The sequence below is a fragment of the Carassius auratus genome, chromosome 1, assembly GCF_003368295.1.
Source record: "Carassius auratus strain Wakin chromosome 1, ASM336829v1, whole genome shotgun sequence".
Taxonomy (NCBI): Eukaryota; Metazoa; Chordata; class Actinopteri; order Cypriniformes; family Cyprinidae; genus Carassius; species Carassius auratus.
This window is the reverse complement of record NC_039243.1, coordinates 27,773,152-27,784,094: the sequence shown is the minus strand read 5'-3', so window position 1 is coordinate 27,784,094 and position 10,943 is coordinate 27,773,152. Positions and strand designations below refer to the sequence as shown.

At 33.9% G+C, this 10,943-nt stretch overlaps 1 protein-coding gene and 1 non-coding gene across 2 annotated transcripts; both read left to right on the top strand.

Moving 5' to 3' along the window:
* Positions 1-2,076: 2,076 nt before the first annotated feature.
* On the top strand, positions 2,077-2,292 carry LOC113110219 (small nucleolar RNA U3). Its single transcript, XR_003293105.1, has one exon. It is a non-coding gene; the product is annotated as a small nucleolar RNA U3 (small nucleolar RNA).
* An 825-nt stretch (positions 2,293-3,117) lies between these two features.
* Positions 3,118-10,037, top strand: LOC113106182 (vacuolar protein sorting-associated protein 37A-like). Its single transcript, XM_026267859.1, has 12 exons — positions 3,118-3,545; positions 4,320-4,394; positions 4,476-4,593; positions 5,402-5,499; positions 5,606-5,816; positions 6,833-6,903; positions 7,096-7,223; positions 7,512-7,570; positions 7,769-7,837; positions 8,648-8,791; positions 9,435-9,518; positions 9,624-10,037. The coding sequence occupies exons 1-11, from the start codon at positions 3,436-3,438 to the stop codon at positions 9,507-9,509; spliced, it is 1,158 nt and encodes a 385-aa protein (XP_026123644.1). The 5' UTR covers positions 3,118-3,435; the 3' UTR covers positions 9,510-9,518; positions 9,624-10,037.
* The last annotated feature ends 906 nt before the right edge of the window (positions 10,038-10,943 follow it).

The following is a 10,943-nucleotide window of genomic DNA, read 5'->3' as shown; positions in this document are numbered from 1 at the left end:
GACTAAAGTCTCAAATCCAAAGAGATATTCTTTATCAAAGTGCCACGCCCCCTAAAACGGCTCATTCAAACGCGCCCCACATATCTAAGTCAGTATGTGGAAATATTTGTGTAATCCCGCCCAAATGAAGAAGGCGCGTGTTGAATCATACATGTCAGGGAGATGCTGTGTTTATCTAGGCGAAAGCAAAAGCACTTTTTGGCCTTCCGAGAGTACATGCATTTAGGGATCTTTATGGTTACTTACAACATAACAGCAACACATTTTATGGACGACCGTTTCGTGAACCTAGGAGAGGAGGTAGCTAATTCTGACTTTGCTTGCTACGACAATCTGACGCTTCTGAATCAGCTACTGTAAGTATGTTATTAGTTTAACTATTTGATATTGACCGTTCAAATGCGGAGTTTTGTGCGTCGTCGTGTGTGTGTGTTTGTGCGCGCGCGCAATAATGATCTGTAAAAAAAAAAAGGCATCGTAACGTTACCCATTTAAGATTGATGTCTTCAATGATTCTGCATGACATATAATACCCATATAGTCGGTACTTAAATCCTTATTATAATATAATTTAGCCATGCATTCTGTCATCTGTGCATATTTAAATATAATTTATAGAAACAAATAATTTCATATTTTTATAGAAAATTTTGAGAAGTGAATGATTTCATGATTTCCTACAATTATTATGATTACAATCACTAACTGAATAAAACAATTCATAAAAAAAATATGCCAACACCCTGATCATAAACTTCCAGATAAACGACATAATTCGACATAAAATAACAAACAGATCATACAGGCATCAAATAATTTGCAATGGCATAAACAAGTATGTTTTCATTTACTTTCACAATAAATTTTTCATTTGTGTTATACGTTTTCTTTTACTGTCTATGTTTGAGCCCCGTCCGTGATTTTTGAAACGTGCCGTTGGCTTTATTTGGATTTTACATTTATCTTAAAGAGTGTCTTCAGAATAACGCAAGGTCTGTTTTCTGACTTATAACAAATATTTTTAAAAGCTTAACTGGATGAAAACAAATCTAAACAGAGTTCTTTCCTCAGAACCTTTATAAAGAGTGTTCGGTTTCTCTCCGGACATTTGTTATTGCTGTACCAGCACTGTACCAGAAATAAATACAAGGTTTTTAATTTTGTTTTTATATTTATTTTTTGGTATTTTTAAATTCATTCACACATTAGTATTGTGTTATAGAAATTTAAATGTGTGACGTTCTATTCGGCTTTATTTGAATTTTACATGTATCTTAAAGAGTGTCTTCAGAATAACGCAAGGGATGTTTTCTGACTTATAACAAATATTTTTAAAAGCTTAACTGGATGAAAACAAATCTGAACAGAGAGTTCTTTCCTCGGAACCTTTATAAAGAGTGTGCGGTTTCTCTCCGGACATTTGTTATTGCTGTACCTGCACTGTACCAGAAATAAATACAAGGTTTTTAATTTTGTTTTTATATTTATTTTTTGGTATTTTTTTAAATTCATTCACACATTATTATTGTGTTATAGAAATTTAAATCTGTGACGTTCTATTCATTTTTATTGAGAAACGCATATGCTCTCTCTTGATTGGTTACTTTTGTCTGGCGCTGTATCTTGAGCTTGACGTGCATTATGGGTAACTGTATGGTTGTTAATAATATAAGTTTATATATATTGTTACTACTTTAAAAATAAAGTATTTAATATTGTTTATATTTTATATATATTTATAACAAGAACGATTAGAACAATTTTAATAATTCCAATAGAATTTGGTTGTGACTGTTGTTTTTCTCATCGATGATTAAATGTGAGCTCATCAAATATGTGGAAATGTGTCATTTTAACAGAGAAACCGTGTTAATTTTATGTGAACCGACATAATAAGTCAATATTTGTGTTATTTACAAGTGTTTTATGCTTCCATGATTATGAGAATGCTAGTGTTTTAGATGTTACTTTCCTCACCGCTGTTTCGTGTGCAGTAAGGTCGCTCGACCGTTGAACACCGTCTGTGAGACTCGGAGTATCAGGATTGACTCGAGCTGCTTCTGCTGAGTAAAGATTAAGACTATACTTTCAGGGATCATTTCTATAGTTCTTAACTAGGAAATGTGTTTCGAAAGTGATGCGTCTCCCACACCACGATGAAGAGATTGGATACTTTCTTCTGAGCGTGAATCGGATGTAGAGTAATGATTTGGTTCATACGCTTTACATCATTGATGAACGTTCCTTGCTGCAGTCATGCGGTTTGGAGGAAGAGAGTATGATCAGAGTGGTTTGCTATTGGTTAAAATAAGAGTGAATTATTATGGCTATTAATTTTTATGGGAAAATCTGAAAGAAGTGTTAACTGATCAATTTGACGTAAGCTGTTACTAAATGTATTCTTTCAGTTGGCGTGTTCAGTAAGAGCATTAAGTTAAATACGTACCGATGATTTTTTTTAAAAACTCATTGAATCGAATTTGATGCTTATAGAAATTGGTATAAACACGTAATTCGTGAAATAGAAGCTTTACATACAATTAAGAATGTTAAAGAATTTCAATTATTGTAAACATGCACGGGTTATAGAATTATTCTAACGAGATATATCTAAGTAATGTTTTAAAAGTAATTTCTGTATTATATGAAATATAATTAATGAATAAAAATATTGAAGACAGAAATTATGTGGAGAATTTTAAAAGTAGGAATACTTAGGAAAACGTACATTACTGCACTAATGCGGTCTGGAGGAAGAGGGTATGATCAGAGTGGTTTGATAGTTGTGTTTGATTTGAATGTACGTAATAATTTATTAGTAAAAGTGTATGGTTAAAATTAATTATATGATCATACGTGTGAATTATATTGAGTGTTATAATCGTTGTAATTTGGATATTTAATTTAATTAGTTTGATAATTCTGTGACTACTTGGAGTGGATATAATGCACGTGATTTAGATGTGCCTGCGGGTGCTTGAATATCCATTTAGTAATGTTTTTGGCATACCTTAATCTCTGTAATGCCATATATCTATATATCCATATATATCCAGACACGGGCCTAGATAATAACAAATTAATTATCTAGGCCCGTGTCTCTTTAAACTGCTCCCTACTGAGAGTGATGACGGGTGCAGCTGACGTCACGATCACACGGGTTGTTTTCCTGCGAGCCAGTGTACTTCAGACTACACAGTGTTACTAAAACTCAACATATCTTATTCAGCAGTCATAAGCGTTTCTTTTAGATTACTGTTCACCAATTTAAATGACTGTTAGGTCGCTAATATTAATACAAGGCTAGAAAGGGTAGTAGCTAATGCTAATGGTGGCGTTGGGTATTTCTTGAATATTCTGTTTGACATCGTCAGGCCTCTTCAAACTGACAACGCCGAGACATTCAAGAGTTAGTTTTCGTTTTGGCCGGCGAGAATGAACTGGATTTTCCCCCTATCCAAGGGCCCTGGATCGATCCCTCCTCTTAACAGTCTACAGAAACAAAGACAGAGACAGATCGAGTCGCTCAAAGCTGCCCACTCCAAGTAAGTCTCTGAATGGCTGTGTCCCAAACCTAGAGAGACGAATAACGTTACCTGGGACAGCGATTAGGTATTCAGTATAGCAGTTGAGAGCACGCTAAGATTTGAGACAGCCTAAATGAACTCTACATCACGATTTCAGGCTTGATAACATGTGCTCAATGGTACGATCAGTGAAAAGAATCATCTGGAAAACCCGATTTGTGTTGTTGACCTTTTTGTTGTTGTTGTTGCGTGTTCTGGATGTGCTGTCCATGTTTCAGATTAAAGTATTAGCTCTTCATAGTTTATGAGATCCCTTCTTACTCAACAGGGCGTGTTAAATTAGTGGCATGTTACACCTTGTATCATATTTAACAGAATGACAGAGCCATTGTCTTCTTGAGCAGGTATAACTTCCCTAAATCTGATTAAGTTAAACTTAGTTACCAGTCATTAAAAACACACAATTTTTGACCCATAAATGCAATGGTGAGTTCATCAAAATCTGAACTATCTATCTTTCAGTTTCTAATATGAAGCTGCCAATGTAGTTAACCATATACAGTGATTTCTGCGCCAAGATACCAAAATATAATGTAATACCAAATATATAATGACTGTTTTCTAACACGTTTCCCCAAACACTGTTATGTCCTTCATTGGTCTGCCAAACAAGCAGTCCCACATCCAAATATCACAATTGGCTGAGACGTGGATGTCACACTCATTTGTTGTTATTTTAAGTGAAATTCTTCTTTATTTGTCTGACTTAATTCTTTTCATGATGTCTCCAAGTCTTGCAGAAATTCAGAAGGATGTAGAGTACAGACTTCCTTTTACTGTCAACAATTCAACTATTACTGTCAATATGTAAGTATAAAAATAATTAGTATGGTGTATCATGGTTTTGAGTGTGTGTTATTATAATTTGATATTTGCTGTCACCCACAGCTTGCTCCCACAACAGTTTCCTCAGGAGAAACCAGTGGTCAGTGTTTTCCCACCAGTAGGTCATCATTTAGTAGACAGTAACAATGGAACAATGGTTACCAGTCCACTTATAACTAATGTAAGTTTTTCATCATTTTAAATGACTTGGTTGGAATCTGAAAGTGTTTTTAAAGTCAACATTACAACAATGAAAAAAGTTTGTCTTCATGATCTTTCATTTGAGTACTACAATACTAATTAGAATTTTCTGCGATGTCACCTTAGCCAGTGTTTCCCAACGTAGGGTCCGCTTGAAACTTTGATTTCAAATATGGATGCAAATTACTTTCAGATGTAGTTCTTAACGGGGTGTTTGCACAACAGTTTTCAACTTAAAAAAGAAAACATTATATATATTTCGGCTGTTCATTTACAGGACGATGACGTTTCGGGTGCCATTTTCATAATGATATCTTTTGAAAATGGGTTTCAAAGTGCCAGTTTTTCAAAAACATTGTTATTGTAGTGTTTTTTGTAAACGTGAATCTGTGAAATCAAAGACATCATATGCATGTGTATTAGGTGTTCAATAGGAATACATATGTGCATAAGTTCATAGTGTGGAAAGTACATAAAACTTTTCAAAAATGCAAACGAAAATCGTTGTGATGTAAATGAATGAACCCTACTGATCAAAACATGCTGATAATTAATTTTTTTGATTCGATGCATGCTGTCTCAGCTTGCTGATCACACACAAACTGATCAGATTTTTTCATGATTTAAAATGAATCTGTCAATGTCATACAAATTGAAAAGCCAGAAAATCAAGTCACATGCTGTTTTTTGCTGACTTTGTCTATCTAAATTGTATTACAGAACATTCAGAAAAAAGTTCCATAAGCTCAACTGTTATACATTTATTTCTTTTTCCCTTTCTAATCAAGTTTGGAATGCATTCAGATTTAGGCAAAGTAATTCAGAGTTTGCTAGATGAGTTTTGGAAAAGTCCTCCTGCCTTGATGTCGGGTCCCACCTTTCCTTAGTGAGTATTTTTCACCATTTTACTAGAAGTTAAATCGAAGTTAAATGATGTCTACCATAATAAAGAAGTTAATGTGTGCTTTTGTTATCTTTGTCTTTTGGCTCAGTATGTACAAACCATCGGGGATGCCTCCTTACCCAACTCAGAGCTTCCATTTTGTTCCTGCCTTCCCACCACAGGATGGTCAACGGCCAATCGGCCCTGTCCCTGTGCCACATACAGGGGTGGAGCCTCAACAAGCCCCTCCCCGACCAGCAGCACCAGCTTTTGGACTCATCACTGACCTTCCTCTTCCGGTACCAACTGCTGACTCACAGGTACCTAACAGGCATTCAGTCCTAAAATCAACCAAATCAGTCTATTAAGATTACAGTTTCTGTATTTTTACACAGCTCTGTCTACTAGAGACATTTGCACACACTGTATGTGTTGCTGAGTACTTGTGTTCTTCTGAACAGTGAAAAAAGACTACTTGAGTTGAGTTCTGATCTGATAGTTCAGACTGCACCTGGCTTTTATACAATAAATGTGTTTTGGCTTGATTTGGTAAAATTAATATTTTTTGTTCATTTCTCATGTTCAGACTACAGAAGTAGGATTCAGGCTGTAATGCACAAAATAAAGCAGAAATTTAGATTTATCTCATATTTATGACTTATGAACCATATTAAGAAGTTACAGTATTCACACTGTTGGTTAAAGCAGAATTTAGCAAAAACTGTTGATAAATAGGACACTTTTTATCAACTTATCATTTCAATACTCTGTTCAGTTTGCTATCCCTTATGAAGGGCCATTTCTGCTACATGTGAAAAAAACATGCTTATGTAAATTATAATTGATAAGTAGAAATTATGAGATAAAATTTGTAATTAAGACCAAAAATAAATATTTTATTATTTCAGCTTTCTCATAATTCTAATGCTTTATATGGCATACTTTTCATCTGTTAATTCTGACTTAGTTTGCCATACCTTTTTGTCTCGTTATGTTTTAAAAAGTCAAAATTATTTAATACCGAGTCATAGTTAAGAGATAAGTCAAAAATATGACTGAGAAACCAACTGTTCATGTCTCAAAATGAATACACAATTGTGACTTGTAATTTCTTATCTTAGAATTTCAACATTTTTATGATTGACCAAAGTGTGATGGAATAGAAATGAGCTTCCTTAAAGCATGTACCACTGAATTTATCAAAGAAAATGCACTATATCTCATTAACCAACAAAGACTTTTGCAATATGACATGCAAAAGCCTGGAAACAGGATCATATGTAATTACAGCCACAATAACCCGTGAAAGCTCACTTTTGATGTTCTTCCTCTGTAGTCCGGTCTGAATGGACACATATACAAGATGCCTGAGATCCCAGATACCTTTCCAGAACTGTCTGAGATGAGGTACAACATGTCAGGGCATTTGTTTGTTAGGAGAATTAATTAGATCTGATTTGTCTTATCTGTTTCAAGTATAGTATTTAAAATAAAGAAATATCTGAAAATACATATGTATATTTTTTTAAATAACATGCATTTGACATTCGTCTCATTCTCTCTTCTTTCTGGTGGGTTTGTCTGTTTGTAATCTGGTAGTGTTTCTCAACTGAAGGACATGAGCGATCAAGATGACATGCTCTTGGAGTTCTTCATGTGTCTGCCTCAGCTCAAACAAGTAACCTCTGACAAAGAGGAGCTGGTCAACAACATCGTAGAGATAGCCAGTGAGTTTCCTGAGCAGTTTTGGACTAAAGTGGGATCAGTGGAATTTTTCTTGTAAACAAATATTACACACATCATTTGAGTCAAGTTTACATTTACATTTACATTAAATCATTTAGCAGATGCTTTTATCCAAAGCGACTTACAAATGGGAACAATAGAAGCAATCAGATCGATAAGAGAACAACAACAGTATACAAGTGCCATTACAAGTCTGAGTTAGTCTTTAAAACAACAAGCTCATACTCTCACACAGTTCGAATAACAGATGAAATATGTCTTGCTTGCAGAGAAGAACCTACAGCTCGAGCCTCAACTGGAGGGCAAGAGACAAGAGATGTTGTGTAAAGTACGTACTTTCCCAAATACTGACCAAAATGATTGGGTCCAGAAGTCTGTGATTTAAATGTTCAATTCAACTTCATTATGTTCCATATGTTGCATAATTCAAAATAGTAGCATTTTCACAAATTGTCTCAGACTTTTGGATCCCACATTACAGTCTTGTCAATATGCTAACGGTTATCTGCTGTTTTATTTTCTGTAGTATGAACAGTTAACCCAGATGAAATCGGTATTTGAAACCAAAATGCAAAGACAACATGAGCTCAGTGAGGTAAAACACACATGCACATGATTGGGACAAGAAGCCTGTTGGACAAGGAAATGGAAAATATAGTATTCTAGTTGTCAACTATGCTATTATTGAACATTTCAAACCTTTTTTACATACCAGTGTTGTGTTTGTGGTTTTTCTGCTTCCGTATTGCATCTTTTGCCTTTATTTTTATTTTTTTTTTTTTTTTTTTTGACTTTCAGCTTTTGTTAATCCAGGAACATTTTGCCTCTGGTTGTTGAATGGACTTGACAAAATATTCATTTATTTACTTATTTAATCAAAAATACAATAAAACAGTACTATTTTTTATATATTACTACTTATTTTATATTTTAATGTATTTTAGGATGTAATTTATTCTTATAATTGAAAAGTACCATTTTCAGCAGCCATTACTCCAGTCTTCAGAATTTGTGCTTAATAATTATCAGTTATTGCTCAATTATTAATAACTAATTATTAATAAATAAATAAATAAATATATATATATATATATATATTTTTAGCTGCTTATAGGGTTTTTTGTGAAAACCGTTATGCATTTTTAAGATTCTTTGATTAAAAACATCATATTTGCTGTCAATTTTTATTTATTGTGTCCTTAATGAATAGTAGTTATATTTTTTTTCTTATTTTTTTTATGCACAACTGTTTTCAACAATGTTAATCATGAGAAATGTTTCCTGAGCATCAGATGAGCAGATTAGAACAATTTCTTAAAGGATCATGTGACACTAAAGACTGAAGTAATGGCTGCATTTCCTTTTTTTTATTTTTGTACTGTTTGATGTGATTTTCCTCTGCCAGAGCTGCAGTCTGAGTGCGCTGCAGGCCAGGTTAAAGGTGGCAGCCCATCAGGCTGAAGAGGAGTCTGAGGAGACAGCAGAGAACTTTCTGGAAGGAAAGACAGATATCGATGACTTCTTAACCAGCTTCATGGAAAAGAGAACGGTATTAAAGCAATATTATGTATGAAACAATAAAAATATTTCTAAGCATGTCCAGTAGAACTCTATGGGCAATTCATACAATTTTGAAATTATACATGACTTTATACATCTCCGTGCAAGGAACATTTGATACAGTCTCTTTGCCAAACATCCATTTACAGCAAGCCTTGTTTGAAACTAAAAATCAGTTAACAAAACTGTTTTAACTAAAAGGCTTCTGAATGTCAATTCAGATGACCATTACAAGTGTTATTGTACCTAAGCTAAATCTTCCTGAGAAGTTAAAAACCTTGAATTGGAGACTCTCTTATTTCTTACTTGCGATATCTCTCGAAAGCACAAAATCATAATGTAACCAATTATTATGATAATAATTATTATTGATTAAATGAATAAAAACAAACAAAATAAAAACACAGATGTATGTGTGTTGTCTTGAAGAAATACACCGGTTCTATTGAGAATTGTTAGATTCGTACATTTCATAAGACTAGTGTGATGCTCTCGAGTCTTATGACTTCCTGTTACAATAGAAAGTTATCACAGTTAACTTGTCAACTCACTGGATCTTCTCATAAGGTCTGAAATTAAAGACTTGTGCACTTCCTGAAAATTAACACAGTGATCTAACTTCTTTTTTTTAGCTTTGCCATTGCAGAAGAGCCAAAGAGGAAAAGCTCCAGCAATGCATGACAGTTCCCTACCATACTTTAGATTAAATGCCCCAAGTAGGTCATTTATATTTTCTTCAAACTCAACAGACTGATTTACTGATATTAAGAAAGTGTTTTTATCTCTGGTGTTAATAAATAACATAATATTCTTTATCACAGGTTTGGGATCAATCTACCAGCAGACCGGTGAGCTTAAGAAAAGCAGCTCATCATGTGGCCTACAGCCTTGAGTGGGCAAACCTAGATACGTATGAAAAAGAGATTTCAGCATCATTTCCTGAAATCAAACTGATTTTTGCACAGAATTTCCAAAAGCATCACATTCCCCTGGTCGAGTAGGCCAGATGCGAGTACGTCTGGATGTGGCCAGTCTGGCTGTGACTCAAAAGCTGTAATCAGAGGAGAGCAATCTGTTCTTAATCGTGTTCAGAAACAGGATGAGTTCTAAGCTTATTAGTTCGGTTTGAGTTTATGTGACAAATGGGGTTGGGCCTTGTACGCACTTGAAGATAATTTTGAAAAATGTTAATGCTGCCGACAAAAACATACTGTATTTAATAATGTTGATAAAGCCTTCATTATAATTAGATATTGTATTATATGTTTATTTAATTTGATAGGTTAATAAAACATTTATCTGAAAAAATCAACTTCACCTACTCTATGTTGTGATGCATAAATTAATATGTAGCATTTATCCCTTGTGCTATGCAAAAAATGATTGTTCCAGATGAAAAAATTATATTTTAAAACCTTCTTGTAAATCTTTCATTATGCAATTATCTCAACTTTTTGGATTCAGTCTTTTTGCCAACTTTTTAATTTAGCTAATTAATTTAGCACAGATTCTGCTTCATTGATCTGAGTTTATGCACCTCAGTTTTGACTGAACATTGCCAAAATGATCTACAAATTATGCTTTTTTGAACTCAAAAACTGAGGCACATAAGCTCAGATCAGTGAGGCCTATGACCAATAAGTTCCAAAAAACACCTATGCTTAACAAGATTTATCCAATATTTGGTTTATAATATATCACACAAAATTCATAAGTGTTATTTTTTGAGTGTAGTCCAGGCATTTCTGACCAGGAGTAACACACACACACACACACACACACACACAAAATCAACCTTTTTATGGGAAGTTTTATACCCCATGTGAGAAAAGTCACTAAGTGTTAGTCCAATGTGATAACTAATCCATTTTTGTAGAAAATAAAATAATTTTCTGGTCAAAAATTACTAGAGCACATCTTGAAGGTTAAAAAGGAAAAGGGTGCTTTTAATATATGTTAACAAAAAATGGTGAAATGTGCCATTTTTCATTGTTAAATTGCTAAAGATAAGTATATGTAAGACATTCGTAGGTGTCTTCATGAAGTGTGTGAACACTTTGTAAATGCTCCTTTCAAAGCACTGCAGAGCTGTGTTTGATTTATTTGATCAACTGTTAAAGATAAGAGGGAAGTGTTTAGAA

Bases quoted from the DNA above. Each gene is read 5' to 3' on its own strand.
- LOC113106182 (XM_026267859.1), top strand. From the start codon at position 3,436: ATGAACTGGATTTTCCCCCTATCCAAGGGCCCTGGATCGATCCCTCCT. The intron at 7,571-7,768 runs GTACGTACTTTC...TATTTTCTGTAG, and splicing joins GACAAGAGATGTTGTGTAAA to TATGAACAGTTAACCCAGAT. The intron at 8,792-9,434 runs GTATTAAAGCAA...TCTTTTTTTTAG, and splicing joins GCTTCATGGAAAAGAGAACG to CTTTGCCATTGCAGAAGAGC.